Source organism: Pseudophryne corroboree, chromosome 9, assembly GCF_028390025.1.
Source record: "Pseudophryne corroboree isolate aPseCor3 chromosome 9, aPseCor3.hap2, whole genome shotgun sequence".
NCBI classification, from domain to species: Eukaryota; Metazoa; Chordata; class Amphibia; order Anura; family Myobatrachidae; genus Pseudophryne; species Pseudophryne corroboree.
Genome location: NC_086452.1, coordinates 296,150,099 through 296,168,438, shown reverse-complemented (window position 1 = coordinate 296,168,438; position 18,340 = coordinate 296,150,099). Strand labels below are relative to the sequence as shown.

Here is an 18,340-nt window from a genome sequence, read left to right as displayed (position 1 = left end):
TCACAGAGTTGTCCTGAAACCACTCCTTAGATATCTTGGCTGTGTGCTTAGGGTCGTTGTCCTGCTGAAAGATAAACTGTCGCCCCAGTCTGAGGTTGAGCGCTCTGGAGCAGGTTTTCACCCAGGATGTCTCTGTACATTGCTGCATTCATCTTTCCCTTTATCCTGACTAGTCTCTCCGTTCCTGCTGCTGAAAAACATCCCCACAGCATGATGCTGCCATCACCATGCTTTACTGTAGGGATGGTATTGGCCTGGTGATAAGCGGTGCCTAGTTTTCTCTAAACATGATACCTGGCATTTACGCCAAAGAGTTCAATCTTTGTTTCATCAGACCAGAAAATTTTGTTCTACATGGTCTGAGAGTCCTTTAGGTGTATTTTGGCAAACGCCAGGCGAGCTGCCATGAGTTTTTTTTTTTTACTGAGGAGTGGTTTCCGTCTGGCCACTCTACCATACAGGCCTGATTGGTGGATTGCTACAGAAATGGTTGTCCTTCTGGAATGTTCTTCTCTCTCCACAGAGGAATGCTGTAGCTCTGACAAAGTGACCATCGGGTACTTGGTCACCTCCCTGACTAGGGCCCTTCTCCCCCGATTGCTCAGTTTAGACATCCGTCCAGCTCTAGGAAAAGTCCTTTTGGTTCCGAACTTGTTCCATTTACAGATGATGGAGGCCACTGTGCTAATTGGGACCTTCAAAGCAGCAGATAACATGTGATTTCTTACTTTTTATGTTTAATAAATTTGCAAAAATCTCAAACTATTTTCATGTTGCCATTATGGGGTATTGTGTGTAGAATTTTGAGGACAAAAATGAATTTATTCCATCTTGGAATAAGGCTGTAACATAACAAAATGTGGAAAAAGCATTACTGAATTTCATAGAGAATAACCATTAAAGTGCTACAGTGGCCACAACTAAAGGACTTAATGATACGATATACAAATATATAAAATATAAGATATACAAATATATATCGATTACTGACTAAATTGGTTGTCAGCCTGGTAAGTACAGTTCCACAGAGCTATACAAAGTCTTCATATAATTGCCCCAGTATACATAACAATATATCTGAAGGAGGTTATCCCACCCAATAAACAACCAGGTGAGATGCATATTAAAATGACATACATAATAAAAAAAAAAATCACTTGTGAACACACACAACATCTAAACAAAAAATATATGAAAAAAATGGAGTCAGAGGATGTTGTAAATGATGCGCTTAACAGACAATAGACAGACCAGCACTGTGAAAAAAAATTCAAAAAGCAAAAAATAACGTCACATCAAAGGATTCTATCCCAAAAAATCCCACCTCACAGGAACATATTCAAAGGATTCTGCTCATTCAGTCCCTTGGGTGATGCAGTTCCCAAAAAATGGATCCAATACGCTATGCGTTTTTAAAAGCAGTTTTCCTCTATCTCCTTCCTGTACCAGAGGAGGGATCCAGTCGATTATCATACACCGTAGGGTTGAAAGCTGGTGTTTCTGCTGTATAAAATGTGCCGCTACAGGTTTATCAGTCTTGCTAGTCAAATAGGCCAAGTGAATTGAGGACCTGTGCTGGTTCATCCTCTCTCTGAAGGGCTGAACTGTCTTTCCGACGTACATCTTACCACATGGACATATCAGGTAGTAAATAACATGGTCTAATAAACAGGTGAGGTGGTGTCGCAACTTGATTTTGGTACCATAAAGTGGATGACAAAAATATTGTCCAGTTACCATGGATCTACATGTGGTACATTGTAGAATCTAAAACAGTCATGGCGCTTGTTCAGCCACATGTCACAAGACGGACCAGGTTTCATTTATGGTCTTAGTAGCATAACTTTCAAATTACTCCCACATTCTATACTTATTAGGGGAGGTTTTGAGCCTAGAGTATTGAACTTTGGATCCGAGCTGATAATAAAGGCAAGTTTTTCTTGATTGACCTTTCTACGACATGTAGTTTAGTATTGCAGCTTGTTTTAAAAATCATACGATTGGACCCACTGGTGTGTCTGGAAGGAAAAGTGCATTCTAGGTGCCTTTGCAAGACAATTTCGTACATCAGCCTTCTTATACCCACATTCTAGAAATCAACCTGCACACTCTTCCAACAGGGAATCAGCAGTCGTAGTATCAGAATTATTCCGAAGTGTCTTAAGAACTGTGAGACTGGTACATTGGATTTCAGTCTGTCTGGATGGTGACTTGTTGCCCATAAAAGGGTATTACGATCAGTCGGCTTTTTGAATAACGTATATTCAAGAACAGGTGGTTTATACAGAATGGTGACGTCCAAAAATATCAATGGAAACATTACTAATGGCTGCAGTAAATCTAATTGGACTGTCCAATCTGTTGAGCACATCTACCATAGCATATAATGAATCGATGGTACCTCGCCATATCAAAATGAGATCATCAATATATCTCTTGTAATAGATCAAATTGACCTTGGAAGCAGGGAAGGATGTGCTCCGCTTCATATTTCGCCATATAAAGGTTTACGAACCCCAAATTCGACCCCATCGCGGTCCCTGTTCATTGAATAAAATAGTCCTCTTGATATTGAAAATGATAAAATAGTCCTCTTGATATTGAAAATGATTGTGTCAACTCAAGTCCAATCAATTCCAGTATAAATTCTATTGGATGGCCCTGATATGGGCCAGCTATCAAGGCCTCGCGTCGTACAGCCACCAACCCCTCATCATGTGGGATGACTGTGTACAGTGAACTAACATCCATGGTGGCAAGATAACATTCGGAGGTGATGTCACATACAATGGTTAGACCTTTCAGAAAGTTATTAGTGTGCCGTATATAACTTCTCATAGATTTTACAGAAGGCTGAAGATAGTGATCCACAAATACTGCCAAAGGCTGCAATAGCGACCCACAGGATGAAATTATGGGCTGCCATGGTGGATTGTTCATAGATTTGTGCACCTTTGGAAGGGTGTAGATCACAAGGCAGACTGGAAATTTTACAGTTAAGTATTCGACCACTTCCTCATTAATCCAGGATTTCTGGAGGGCTGAACAGTGCATTGAATCAACCTATATATATATATATATATATATATATATATATATATTCTCTCTCTCTCTCCCCCTCTCCGGACAGTGTTCGCAGCACTTAGCTTTTTCCACTTTTTTTATATAAAGTATAATCAAATTCCACTGACTCCTCACAAAATCTCCTAAACCATAAGGATTAGGAACTTGAAATTTGGACATTAGCTTGCTTTTGTAACATAGGCACCCACTAAGAGGGGATTTTTCAAATCTCCACCCACAAAGGGTCTAAAAGGGGTGAGAGAGTCCCCCCAAGCCGGGGTTATAAAGAATGCATGGTGTCTGCGATACATAGTCGTGCAGGGGCGCGGAAACACTGCTCTGTTCCTGGACTTCCTAGCAGTGGCAGTTGCAGAGCACTCCGCCACATCAACTGCCACCCCTAAACACTGTCAAACATCGCTGGATGTGGCTCCCCTATTTGCCTAATGGACTGCTCTAAAACTGCAAGAAAGTGCAGCCTTATGGTTCAGGAGTTTTTGTGATGAGTCAGTGTTTGTGATATATATACATATATATATATATATATATATATATATATATATATATCTCAAAAAAATAAAGGGAACACTTAAACGAGACATCCTAAATATGAATGAAATATTCTTATTAAATACTTTGTTCTTTACATAGTTGAATGTGCTGACAACAAAATCTCACAAAAATGATCAATGGAATCAAATTTATTAACCCATGGAGGTCTGGATTTGGAGTCACACTCAAAATTAAAGTGGAAAAACACACTACAGGCTGATCCAACTTTGATGTAATATCCTTAAAACAAGTCAAAATGAGGCTCAGTAGTGTGTGGCCTCCACGTTCCTGTATGACCTCCCTACAACGCCTGGGCATACTCCTGATGAGGTGGCGGATGGTCTCCTGAGGGATCTCCTCCCAGACCTGGCCTAAAGCATCTGCCAACTCCTGGACAGTCTGTAGTGCAACGTGGCATTGGTGGATGGAGCGAGACATGATGTCTCAGATGTGCTCAATTGGATTCAGGTCTGGGGAATGGGCGGGCCAGTCCATAGCATCAATGCCTACATAGTATCTAAGGTTGAAAAAAGACAATTGTCCATCGAGTTCAACCTATTTTTGGTCTCCTACGCACGATTATTTTGTATAAAATTTTGACTGAAGTTGATGACTGCCGTTACATTTTACCCCTCTTTTTTATAATAATCATAGTGCGTGACTATGCCCCGTAACCCTGGATATCATTATCCATTAGGAATTTATCTAACCCATTCTTAAGTGTTGACTGAGTCGGCCATTACAACTCCCTCAGGCAGGGAATTCCAAACACGTATCGTCCTTACCGTAAAAAAGCCTTTACGCCGTATTGTGCGGAATCTCCTCTCCTCTAACCTGAGCGAGTGTCCACGAGTTCTCTGTGTTGATCTAACCAAAAACAGGTCCTGCGCAAGATCTGTATATTGTCCCCTTATATATTTGTAAATGTTGATCATGTCCCCTCTTAATCTCCTCTTTTCCAGTGTAAACATGCCTAGTCTTGCAAGCCTTTCCTCGTATTCCAGCGTCTCCATACCCTTAATTAGTTTGGTCGCCCGCCTCTAAACCTTTTCTAGCTCCAGGATATCCTTTTTGTAGTAAGTTGCCCAGAATTGTACACAGTATTCAAGGTGTGGCCTCACAAGTGATTTATATAATGGGAGTATAATACTCTCGTCCCTAGCATCAATTCCCCGTTTTATGCATGCTAATATCTTATTAGCCTTCTTTGCTGCAGTCCTACTTTGGGTACTACTGCTTAGTTGGCTATCTATGAGGACACCTAAGTCCTTTTACAGTACAGAATCCCCTAATTTTACCCCATTTAGTAGGTAGGTGTTATTTTTGTTCTTGTTACCACAGTGCATTACCTTACACTTGTCTGTATTGAAGCGCATTCTCCATTTCGCTGCCCAAGCTTCTAATTTAACTAAGTCGTTCTGAAGCGACTCAGCATCCCCCTCCGCATTTATAACTTTACACAATTTGGTGGTATCTGCAAAAATTAACACCATGCTCTCTAGACCTTCTGTTAGGTCGTTAATGAAAATATTGAACAATAGTGGTCCTAATACTGAGCCTTGCGGCACACCACGTAGCACTTCAGTCCAATTTGAAAAAGATCCATTAACCACAATGCGCTGGTCCCTATTATCTAACCAGTTTTTGACCCAAGTGCATATTGTGCTTCCTAGCCCTGTTACTTGTAGCTTGTAGATAAGTCTCATGTGTGGTACAGTGTCGAATGCTTTGGCAAAATCTAAAAAGATTACATCCACCTCTTTACCCTGATCTAGGTTTGCGCTTACTGTTTCATAAAAGCCAAGTAAGTTGATTTGACAGGGTCTGTCCTTCATAAACCCATGTTGATTCCTTTTAATGACCTTATTGACTTCAAGGAACTTCTGAATACTATCTCTTAGAATACCTTCCAATACTTTCCCCACTATAGATGTAAGACTAACTGGTCTATAATTGCCTGGTTCAGCTTTACTTCCCTTTTTGAATATAGGCACTACTTCCGCTATACGCCAGTCTTTGGGAACCATACCTGATATTACTGAATCCTTAAAGATCAAAAATAGCGGTTTTGCAAGTTCAGAGTGAAGCTCCATTAGAATCCTTGGGGGAATACCATCGGGACCTGGTGACTTATTAATCTTTAAATGTTTTAATCGGTCACAGACTACTTGCTCACTTAAATAAATACCTATCAGTGGGATATTCTCATTATTGAGATTATATGTTAGTCCCTGAATTGGGTCCTCTCTAGTAAATACTGTTGAAAAAAACTCATTTAGTGTGTCTGCTATGTCATTATCATTTTTGCTTAAGACTCCCAACTTGTCTATACTCTCCTTGTTTAATCTCTTGCTATTGATGTATTTAAAGAATTTTTGGGGATTCGCTTTGCTTTCCTTTGCTACTAGTTTTTCAGTTTCTACTTTAGCCGCTCTTATTTCCTTTTTGCATATTTTGTTACATTGCTTATAGTGCTGAAATGACTCTGCTTCCACGTCAGATTTGTCTTTTTTAAATGCTCGCCTTTTCTTGCCCATAAGTTCCTTTTAGCTTTTTGTTAAGCCACATCGGTTTATGATTTTTATTCCTTTTTTTGCTGCTCGTAGGAATAAATTTGAGAGTATTTTTAGCTAGCAGGAATTTTAGTACCTCCCATTTCTCCGTAGTATTTTTTCCTAAAAACAAACCTTCACATTCAATATCCCTGAAAAATACCCTCATCTTTTCAAAATTCGCTTTGCTAAAGTTTATAGTCCTAGTTGAGCCAGTATAGGGCTGTTTATGAAAACTGATATTGAATGTGACCATATTGTGGTCGCTGTTTCCTATGGGTTCCCCTACTATAATACCTGATACCAAATCCCCATTGTTTGTTAATACCAGGCCTAAGATTGCATTGTACCTAGTTGGTTCCTCAATTAGTTGAACTAAGTAGTTATCATTAAGTGTGTTTAAAAACCTATTGCCCCTAGCAGTATCACATGAATCGTTTTTCCAGTTTATCTCTGGATAGTTAAAATCTCCCATCACTAGTATGTCTCCTACTCCTGCTGCTCTTTCAATTTGCTTTAGTAACAATTCCTCATCAGATACGTTGATACCAGACGGCCTAGAGCATACACCCAATACTAACTTTTTTATTCCTTTTTCCCTGCATGCAATTTCTACCCATAATGTCTCGACAGTGTCTACAGTCCCCTCCTGAATATCTTCCCGTATATCAGGTTTTAAAAACGGCTTTACGTAAAGACACACCCCTCCACCCTTTTTATTTAGTCTGTCTCTCCTAAACAGTGTATAGCCCTCTAGATTGACTGTCCAATCATGAGATTCGTCCCACCAAGTTTCAGTAATGCCTATAATATCATACTGTTTGCTTGCTGCAAGTATTTCTAGTTCGCCCTTTTTACCAGTAATGCTTCTAGCGTTTACATACATACAACTAAGATAAGTATTTTCCCTTGCGTTAGGGACATCTTTCACTTTATGTAGCAATGATAACCTGTAGTCGTCATTGGTTAGTGCTTTGGTAAAATCTCTTTTAGCACCCTTACCTCCTGCTCTTGCCCTCCCCCCAACTTCTCCCCCATTTCGTTTGCTACCGCCATCCCCACTATTCTCACTGCATGACCTATAGTTTCTAGCTAAACCCTCCCCCCAGGCTCCTAGTTTCAAATCTCCTCCAACCTTCTAACCATCCTCCTCCCCCCCCCCCCAGCACCGCTGCCCCCTCAGTCAGGTGCAATCCGTCACGACAAAAGAGATGGCGCCTGACTGAGAAGTCCGCCCAGTGTTCCAGGAACACAAACCTCTTTCCTGCACCAATCCCTAAGCCACACATTTACCTCCCTAATCTCCCTCTGCCTCCCTGGACTAGCGCATGGCACGGGTGATATTTTGGAGAATATTACCTTAGATGTCCTTGCCTTAAGTTTCTTTCCTAAGTCCCTATAGTCTTAAGGACATCCCACCTGCCGCTAACTTTGTCATTGGTGCCAACGTGCACCAAGACCGCCGGGTCTTTCCCAGCCCCTCACAACAATCTATCTACCCGGTCCGCGATGTGCCGTACCTGAGCACCCGGGAGACAACAGTCTGTACGGCGATCACGGTCCCGGAAGCAGATTGCCCTATTTGCCTTCCTGATGACAGAATCCCCTACCACCACCATCTGACTAGGTACCTCACTATCTTTTATCCCAACTGCGCCAGAGGGGCCGCTCCTCTGGATGCTAGAGGGAGCAGTCTCCTCCGGCACCGTCATTTCTTCACTATTATCCTCCGATTCCTCGTCCAGTCGGGCAAATTTGTTCAGGTTTGATAGTTCGGAGATGTCGAGCCTCCCCCTCTTTTTCTTCCTTCTAACTGTGACCCAGCTGGCTACCTGATCATCATCCTCTTCTACCAGTGACCCCTCCTGCAACTCCTCCACCGTTCTGTCTAAACTTCGCTTGAGATTGTGAATCTCCCTCAGTCGCGTAACGGTTTGCTCTAGATTAGCTACCTGGGCTTCCAGGGCAACCGTTCGCAAACACCTCGTGCAGATGTAATCACACTGGGCCGGTAGCTCCAGGTGTGCATACATCTTGCACGACATGCACTGAGTGAGGTCCCCAATCACAGCCCCACCCATATTGTTTGTAAGGTCTAACTCCCTGTTACACTCAAAGAAAAAGAAAGAAAAAGTAGAAGACAAACAATCTGGGCAAACACTCACTTATACAATAATTAAGCTGGCTTATACTTATCTATCTTTGTGCGGTTCTTGGTCCTTCGCTTTTATGCAGCCGTAGTACTCCAGTGCCCCCTCTGAGTGGGACCTCTCCTGCGGCACCGATACTCCATTTAGCAGTTGCAGTTGTTCCAGCTCACTGCACCTCCTTTTCACTCGGCTTCCAGCTCCTGCTTCTGCTGATTCCAACTCACATACACTTACAAATCCAAGCAACACTTTAAAATACAAGCCCTTACAATGAGCTGCTGACACACTCCAGCCACATGAGGTCTAGCATTTTCTTGCATTAGGAGGAACCCAGGGCCAACCGCACCAGCATATGGTCTCATAAGGGGTCTGAGGATCTCATCTCGGTACCTAATGGCAGTCAGGCTACCTCTGGCGAGCACATGGAGGGCTGTGCGGCCCCCCAAAGAAATGCCACCCCACAGCATTACTGACCCACTGCCAAACTGGTCATGCTGGAGGATGTTGCAGGCAGCAGAACGTTCTCCTTGGCGTCTCCAGACTCTGTCACGTCTGTCACATGTGCTCAGTGAGAACCTGCTTTCCTCTGTGAAGAACACAGGGCGCCAGTGGCAAATTTGTCAATCTTGGTGTTCTCTGGCAAATGCCAAATGTCCTGCACGGTGTTGGGCTGTAAGTACAACCCCCACCTGTGGACGTCAGGCCCTCATACCACCCTCATGGAGTCTTTCTGATCGTTTGAGTAGACACATGCACATTTGTGGCTTGCTGGAGGTCATTTTGCAGGGCTCTGGCAGTGCTCCTCCTGTTCCTCCTTGCACAAAGGCGGAGGTAGCGGTCCTGCTGCTGGGTTATTGCCCTCCTACGGCCTCCTCCACGTCTCCTGATGTACTGGCCTGTCTCCTGGTAGCGCCTCCATGCTCTGGACACTACGCTGACAGACACAGCAAACCTTCTTGCCACAGCTCGCATTGATGTGCCATCCTGGATGAGCTCCACTACCTGAGCCACTTGTGTGGGTTGTAGACTCCGTCTCATGCTACCACTAGAGTGAAAGCACCGCCAGCTTTCGAAAGTGACCAAAACATCAGCCAGAAAGCATAGGAGCTGAGAAGTGGTCTGTGGTCACCACCTGCAGAACAACTCCTTTATTGGGGGTGTCTTGCTAATTGCCTATAATTCCCACCTGTTGTCTATTCCATTTGCACAACAGCATGTGAAATTGATTGTCAATCAGTGTTGCTTCCTAAGTGGACAGTTTGATTTCACAGAAGTGTGATTGATTGGAGTTACATTGTGTTGTTTAAGTGTTCCCTTTATTTTTTTTTTGAGCAGTATGTATATATATATATATATATATATATATATATATATATGTATATATGTGTGTGTAAAAAATAGAAGTAATCAGCGCCTATTAATGCCTAGAAAATGACGGTGGGGACATAGAATGAAATTTAGTGAAAAAAACATTCTATGTTCCCACCGTCATTTTCTAGGCATTATTAGGCGCTGATTACTTCTATTTTTTACACATTCTAATCGCCATAATTTATCAGCTGCCAACCGTGTTTGTGAGGAATGCATGTGAAAATATTTTAATATTAAGAAAATATTTTAATATTTTACTACAGATTATATTTGATCCACATGAGCGCACACTTATACATTTTGCATTTATATATATATATATGTACCCCTCAGAAGACACGGCACTGGAGACTGTTTGAAAAAAGCGTTCAACCTTGTATGGTACTGAGGACGGAGCGGTAGCTCCGAAACGTTCGTTTACCTGCAATACAAGTGATGCTTTTTTCAAGCAGTCTCCAGTGCCGTGTCTTCTGAGGGGTATATGCAGTTTCTTACACTTGTGCACGGAGACCCGTTGTTGATTTGAGCAGGAGTGCCGGCTGCTATGGACTATATATATATATATATATATATATATATATATATATATATATATATATATATATATATATATATATATATATATATATATATATATAGATATATATATATATATATAGATATAGATATATAGATATAGATATATATAGATATATATATATAGATATAGATATATATAGATATATATATATATAGATATATATATATATATGTAATTATTATAAGCGGGTACACTGTGTTCCACAGGGAATACATCAGGGACGTAGAGATGGATCTTGATACAGCAGACACCAACAGGTTAAAGCTTTAGCTGTCCCAGGATACATTGGGGCCTCCTCGATAACCCCACCTCCAGGCACTATGAGCTCAGTTTTCGAGTTGGTGCTTGCAGAGGCTAGACAACAGGAGAGCTGCGCTGGGCGGCCCTGAAAATAGCTTTCTGAGAAGACTTTAAGGGCCTCAGCACTGTTACATGTCACAGTGACATTCAGCACTGCGGCTCTATCACCTCCAAAGCGGCGTTTAATACTCCCGCGGCTCAGTTCCTGGGTACTTGCGGTGGAGACGCTCCGGCTCTAGGCACACGGTCGCAGACGCTCTCCTGGTTCGCGTGGCTGCCACGGGGAGGAGGTAAGAGGGTCCCCCAGGCGGGACCCGCTACTAAATCGCGTTCCATTCGCAGTCTATGGAGACGGACTGCAACGCTGGCGTGGACACTGTTGCGATCAGGGACCCCACTGTATCTGCCAGGTCGGGTGTACGAACACCCAGTTTAATAAGACTCCTTAGGACCAGGCGGTGAGGACTAGCATTGGGGAGCCTGCGCTTGACCTGTAGCCCCTTCCCTGACCCAGGACGCCATCTCTGAGCAGATTTTCCCACCCTGGAGCTGCCTTCCACTCTCCCTCACTCCCTGACTGAGACGCTGGGTGCCATCTTAGGTATAGCTGCGGCTGGTCTTCGGGACTGCAGGGCAAGGTCTCCCTTGTAAAGCCACCTGGGTTTTCACAAGAGGTAATCCAGACAATGCTAAAAGCAAGAAAGCCTTCTGCTCGCATCTGTTATTGGATTATTTCAATGGTGCGCTGCTAATAGTTGGGATCCTGGATCCTTTAGAGTTTCTAGAATTCTAGCTTTTATTCAAGCAGGAATCGACAGGGATCTACACATGGTTTTCTTGAAGGTACCAGTGTCAGCATTATCTGTATGGTTTCAAAAGAAAATTGCATACCTGCAGGATATCCGCACATTGGGCCTAATTCAGATCTGATCGCAGCAGCAAATTTGTTAGAACATGGGCAAAACCATGTGCACTGCAGGGGGCAGATATAACGTGCAAAGAAAGTTAGATTTGGGTGGGTTATGTTTCTGTGCAGTGTAAATACTGGCTGCTTTATTTTTACACTGCAATTTAGATTTCAGTTTGAATACTCCCCACCCAAATCTAACTTTGCACATGTTATATCTGCCCCAGCCCCCCTGAAGTGCACATGGTTTTGCCCATTTGCTAAGAAATTTGCTGCTGCGATCAGATCTGAATTAGGCCCATTCTTCCAAGGATTGCTTCACATTCAAACTTCTTTTGTTCCTCCCATGGCTCCCTGAAATGTAGACTTATTTCTCAGGGCTCTTCAGGTTGCTCCATTTGAATCACTGTCATGGGTGGTTCTAAAATGGTTAACAGCCAAGGTGCTGTTTCTTCTGGCAATGGCTTCTGCTAGAAGAGTATCAGATTTAGGAGCACTGATGTGTTGTCTCCCTTATCTTAGTATTTCATCCAGATAGAGCAGTACTTAGAACCAAATCTGGATATCTTCCTACGGTGGTCTCTTTAAGTTCCATCTTAATGAAGAAATAGTGTTTCCAGCATTTCAGAGACCGGACCTCTCTGCGGGAGATGCTTCATTGGATGTAGTTCGTGCTCTTAAGGATCTACGTGGTTTGTGTAACCATATAACATGTGCAGAGAGAGTGTTAGATTTGGGTGGGATGTATTCAAACTGAAATCTAAATTGCAGTGTAAAAATAAAGCAGCCAGTATTTACCCCCGCACAGAAACGAAATAACCCACCCAAATCTAAATCTCTCTGCAAATGTTATATCTCCCCCCCCCCCCCCCCCCCCCTCCACCCCACTGCAGTGCACACGGTTTTGCCCAATTGCTAACAAACTTGCTGCTGCGATCAGCTCAGAATTACCACCGTTGTTAGTAATAGGGTGTGCAGACCAGGGCCCCCACCCTTTTTTTCCTAAAAACAATAATACAAAGTTCTTTAAAAGTACTGTAATTTTTATATACTCAATTTAGAAGATTTGACAGTTTAACCATGAATCATGGCATGGCACAGTTTGCTAACAAACCTAATAAGGGCCCAAATGTCGAAAATATTCTTTCTACTGAAGCTGATGATGCTGCAGCTGTTAGCAATTGCTCTACTGCTACCACAATATTTTTATTACCAGCTACAGTTTCTGAACCAATGTGTATTTTTCACCAATCTATTAGTCCACTTTTGACACATTGTGGTCAAACAAGAGGTCAGTAAACGGGGTTACTTTTGCTTGGAACTTGACTAGTGTTGGTAGAAGGGTATTTGAATGTGGATATTTTTCTTTGGCAAACTTTAGAGCTTCTAACTTTTATTCTGCAGTTAAACAACTAACACAGTGATGTGGGTCCATCAAGTAAGCAAGAAAATGTGCAGGTCCCAATGCTTGATTATAGCGGTCCAAAAATGTCTTTATACTTGGCTTGTCCAGATTTAATTCCTTCAAACTATCCTCTAATTCTTTCCACACATGTACAGCATTGGGAAAAAAGTGAATGGGATTTAAAGCAATGATGTAAAAAAAAATCATTTGATTTAAACCGGCACACCCTGATATTTAGTATGGCACATTTTGATTACACCTTCTGTGGATTGCACTGCCTAAAGAGTGCTTTACATCCACACACTTACAGATTAAACTTTCATCAGTACTACATTTTAGCACTAGATAGGATTATGTCCCATTAACAGAATAATTTTTAATTTTTAATGATTTTATTCCTGCCCATAGACACCTGAGCTCACCAGCTGAACTATGTGTGATAATAACTCCGCTAAGCCACAGGGTGGATGATTTAAGTTTGAGCACTGAACATTCAGACTGAAGAATTGGTGAATCCTGATAATGCACTGTTTACAAGGGAAAAAAAAATATTGCTTTGTTTTCTTCCTGCTGTTTGAAATTCAGTTCTGCAAAGCCTGGGTTAATTGTAAAACAACATTTTAGGCATCCATGACTATGTTCTCTCGACCCATTTTATAAAAGAGGACCCTGAAAAATAGTAACATCCATCTAAACTGGGCAATCCCATAGCTCTTGACTAATGCCACTACCATTCTTATCCCACTCTTAAGGGTAATACAGACAGTAAATCCAGTAAATCTGTTTTATATGGCCTGGAATTGGATAGTGTCATTAGCCAGTTTACAGATTTGGAAGATTTCTTTCCTGCTGTTGAGTTTACCTAATCATAGTGACGTCCTCAGTTCACTTGCACATAGAGTGCAATCCAGAGTAAAACAGGCTTGGTCTGCAAAGAAGCCAACAACAAAAGCGAACAGACAGTCTGTGTAACGGGAAATCGATCTACCAGGCCTCAGCTGTAGTAGAAATTAGACTGCTTCTTTTCCAGGTTCAGTGGTTTAGTTCAACTCAAGATTTTTGTGTATGGACATTGTAAATTGCCGATCTCCACTTAAATGTTTTTTGATAAGCAGTTGTGAAGATCAGTGAAATTAACCATGCAAGTCAATATTTACATGATACTGTCCATAGGCATAATCCTTTTGTTTTTGGGTTGAGCAGAGGAGGAGGGGGTCTATTCTAAACCTGATTTTGGACCCAAGTGGGTTGTTTAGAACCTCAAGTTTTGAACTTCAAGTCTCTGAATGCTTATATTCAGACAGCCAATTTCTAGATGGAACCATTGAGCTTTGTCATCAATAGCACTGAAAGAACGAGTGTCTGGATTTTCTGGATCTCAAGAATGCTTACTTGTAGAGTCACCAATGCTCTCTCAGGTTTGCATTTGGTCCAGTCACATTCATTCAGTTTTGTGCTCTTCCTTTCTGGCAACTGCTCTGAGTGATTTCGCAAAGGTTTTGGCTGCATTATTGAAGTCCAAGGGCATGATTGATAATCCCATATTTGTTTCCAAACAGATTATAGCTAGATGGTTCAGTGATCAGACAAGCTTACATTGGAGCAGGAAAACCTATTCCTTCAAATTGTCAAAGCACATTCCATCAGATCAGTGAGCACATTGTGGGTAATGCTATGTGGTGCTTTGACTGAGCAACTGTGTTGGGCAGTCCCTTGGTCTTCCATGTACATTTTTACGAACTTTTAAATCTTTAATATTTTTGCAGGTAAGGGTGTCAGTCTCGGTTGGAAGGTGTATGCACTGCAACTCTGTGTAGCCATCCAAAGAAGCCATTTTGGGATAGGATAAAAGAAAACATTATCTTTGTAATCCCATTCTTTGAATCTATCAGGGTTACAGTGTGTCCAACCTGATTATGCTCTTGATGTTTGTTTTCTACTGTTGACAAAGTTCTTAGCAGAGATGCTGGTATTTGAGTCCCTGCAGGATAAGTGGATGGCAGTGGGGGAGGAGGCAGCAAATGCATTGGGGTTAATTTTAAATCATCCTCAATAAGCATCTTATCTTTGAATATATAGTTATGGACATTGATGGAATCTCTTTAGCTAGTCACATCTCCCACGTGTTCCTTTTTAGCGAGTTACTCAGTATGTGACTAAAGAATGCTTTTCCTGAGTAGAGGGGGAACTGCAGTAGATTCATTCCGAGATGCATTCACCACACATCTCACCCAGGGTGGGTTGAACCCAGTAGTACTGAACTCCTCCCATGGTTGTCAAGGCTACACCCCCTCCCCTTTTTAAATTATTTTTGTTGTTGTAGGGTACATGGATGGTTTGTTGAACAGTATATAAATCCTGTTCTAAGGCTATGTATACACTGTACAATTATCTGTCCAATCTGGCTGGCTGGTATGAAAATCTGGTGATGTATGAGAGTAAATGACAATCGATAATTTGCTCCCAAACACTGGAAAATGAATATAAATGGTCATTCAGATAAAATTATGAAATTAAATTGATTTTACTAATTTGTCTGACTGTGGGTGCAAAAGGTCGATTGTCACTTGCTTCTATGCATTACCAGATTTTCATACCAAAAAGCCAGATTGGACAGATAATTGTCTAGTGTACCTAGCTTTTAGAGATTTATTCACATGGGCAGTAATTTTTTTATCTGAATATATTCATAATGCATCACTGTAATGATATGTAGCCTATGTACACAGTGAATAACTCCTAATAGTGAAAGTAGGCACACTTGTAAAGTCAGGTTATGTAGATTTAAATACTTTATAGCATTAACCAGTAATTGCTCATTAACACCACCACTAAGTAATGCTGTAAATTAGAAGAAATAAATCTGTATGGGACATGCAGAAGTTTCACTCATTCTAAACCTACATTTTATTTGTTATTCAAGGAATTAAGAGAACATGGAGAAAAGAAGAAAAAGCGTCCACGGGAGGAAGACGCAGATGATGCAGAGGGCTCTTCTGGAGTGAGGAAAAAAGTAACAGGAGGGAAGTTCAAAAAAAAGGTCCACTGATGATTTAACAACTGCATTTATGGCATGGCTATTTTAACGGATTACAATCTGGACTATGTATAGGCAGAGCAGCCTAAACATCGAATGTGTACAATAAAGAACTTGTCTGTACAATTTTCTTGAACACTGTAGTGGAACAACATACTTGGATCTTGCTAAATGTAAGGACTTGTGCTTAACTCTGCTGTGCCTAACGAAGACACCCATTAAAAACCTGTTATTGCAGGACGCCCAATTGCTGCTTTAAAGTGAAAATATCAGTTTGAATTAAAGTTGATCTGCTCTGTTGGAGATCTCGTATTTGTAGCTGTTTTATTGGAAATGGTCCATTTCAAGGTAACTAATGTTACATATCTACTGTCAATTATGTGAACAATACTGCATAACTTTCCAATAGATGGAAGATGTATAAAATAAAACATTATAAGATAAGAGGAATTTAATGTGGTTTTCCAAGTGTAATTTACTTTCTTTGCTCAAAAACTGAGGTTGACATTTAATTGCACAAATCTGGTCAAGAATGCTGTAACAACAGTTACTTGTAATGAGTGATTAAAAGTAACAGCCTTTGTTACAATTAAATTTTCTGCTTTAGTACAGCACTAAATATGATCAAGTTGAGTTTCAACAGTGTTTAATATTTATAAAATAGATGTTCTTGTAACTAACAGAAAATATAATACAGGAAAAAATGTTCTCTTAATAAGAATAAACGCAATTCTACTTGGTAACTCAGAGAAATAATATTTCTCACACATTTTTTTAAAAACGTTAGGACTACATTCCATGAATGATTTAAAAAAAAAACCCTCAGTGTGGGGCGTGGCTTGGCAGCCATTGGGACAAGTTGTGCTTTCTGAGCGCTCCGGCCACAGCAGCTCTAAAAAGCATTTTACTGGGGCAGATTCCTCTCACCTCTGATCCCAGCTAGCGTAACAGGTGCCTGGACGCCTTGCACATCGCTGGAGGCAGGTTTGCAGAGCCAGGAGGGGTCTCCTACCTCTCTGCGGGTTGCGGCCTGTCTCCCCTGGTCAAGCCTGGGACTGGATTTTTCTTGCCTCCCCGGGGCTGGCGCCGCTTCTGCCCGCTGTGCGATCTGACGCCTCCTTCACCGCTGGTCCCCTGAGTCTCTCTGCTGGCCGGTACCCTCACGAGTGGTTAGAGAAGACTGCTACCTGCCCGGCTTTCCGGCCGACCCCAACGCCCGCTGGACACCGCGCCTCTGCCTGCACGGCTGCTCCGCTGAACAGCCCCCGCTCCATACACAGCAGACGCGGCTTCCCCTGCACTGGCCGATCGGCCCGGCGCCCTGCCCCGAAGTCAGCCCTCACTCACTGGGAGTACGGAGGTGCCCGCTTGCTGCGACCTCCCTCTCCTTCACACACAAGCTGCGGCCATCTTATTATGGAAATAGAGGTGAGCAGGGACGATTGGACTCTGCACACAGGTCGGTGAACAGTGTAACTTCCCCATATTACCTCTAGCCCTCCAGAGCAGGATCAAATTGGCAGTTCATTTCTTTCTGGTTGCCACAGTGGTCTCCTCCATGATATTTATGTGCTGGAGTCTGGTGGTTTTTTCTTTATAAATATAAATATATATACATACATACATACATACATACATACATACATACATACACTGTATATGTGTATATATATATATATATATATATATATATATATATAATTTCTCACTATACTGCAATTGACTCTCCTTGTGCAGTGCATTTCTGAGGCTGGAGCTCCCTCTAGTGTTTCTGTTATATACATTGAATTACTTTTACACCTTTATTATTCTCAGTTGTATTTAAATATTGGACGGACATACGGGCCGCTACGGGACATTTGCCGTGCATTGGTGGCTTGGTAGCTGCCCCGTCTCCTTCTCTCACGTGGAGAGAAGTGGTCCATCACCGATATGTTTTCGCTGTCCTGGAGACGGATACCTGCCTAATGCTATGCTAATGCCATTCCACTGGGAGTCACCACACTGACGGCACTTACCAGCACACTGTGCAGTTTCCTTGAAGCTAGTCTCTGCGCCTTGTGACCTCACTTTCATACATGTTCTAACTTCAGTATGGTTAGATCCGGAAAAAGAAAGGAAACTCTTCACAACCTAAGGAGACAGCGTCCCAGACGGGGATGAGATCCTTCCTCCACCCTACACCTGCTAAATCCTCCGGTGACTTCTCTCCTTCCAGCCCTTCTTCCCGTCATTCCGCCTCACCTGTCTCCCCTCTACTCATGGGCCAGCCACTTTCACATACTCAGGGTGACACGGCCCTTCAGGACACTTTAACTTTCATGAAGGCTCTACCTACCAAACAGGACTTCCAGGATACCATGCGTATAGCTGGCATCTATTAAACATGATATTTCTCAGCTTTCTGACAGAGTGTGCACACT

The 18,340-nt window shown here is 42.1% G+C and overlaps 1 protein-coding gene across 2 annotated transcripts in view; it reads left to right on the top strand.

Moving 5' to 3' along the window:
* Positions 1-16,372, top strand: part of DDX47 (DEAD-box helicase 47) — a 268,148-nt gene extending 251,776 nt beyond the window's left edge. For both annotated transcript variants that reach the window (XM_063940384.1, XM_063940383.1), the window contains exon 12: positions 15,804-16,372. In XM_063940384.1, coding sequence (XP_063796454.1) covers positions 15,804-15,929 — 126 coding nt within the window. In that variant the 3' untranslated portion in view covers positions 15,930-16,372. The remainder of the gene's footprint in view (positions 1-15,803) is intronic.
* Positions 16,373-18,340: the final 1,968 nt, after the last annotated feature.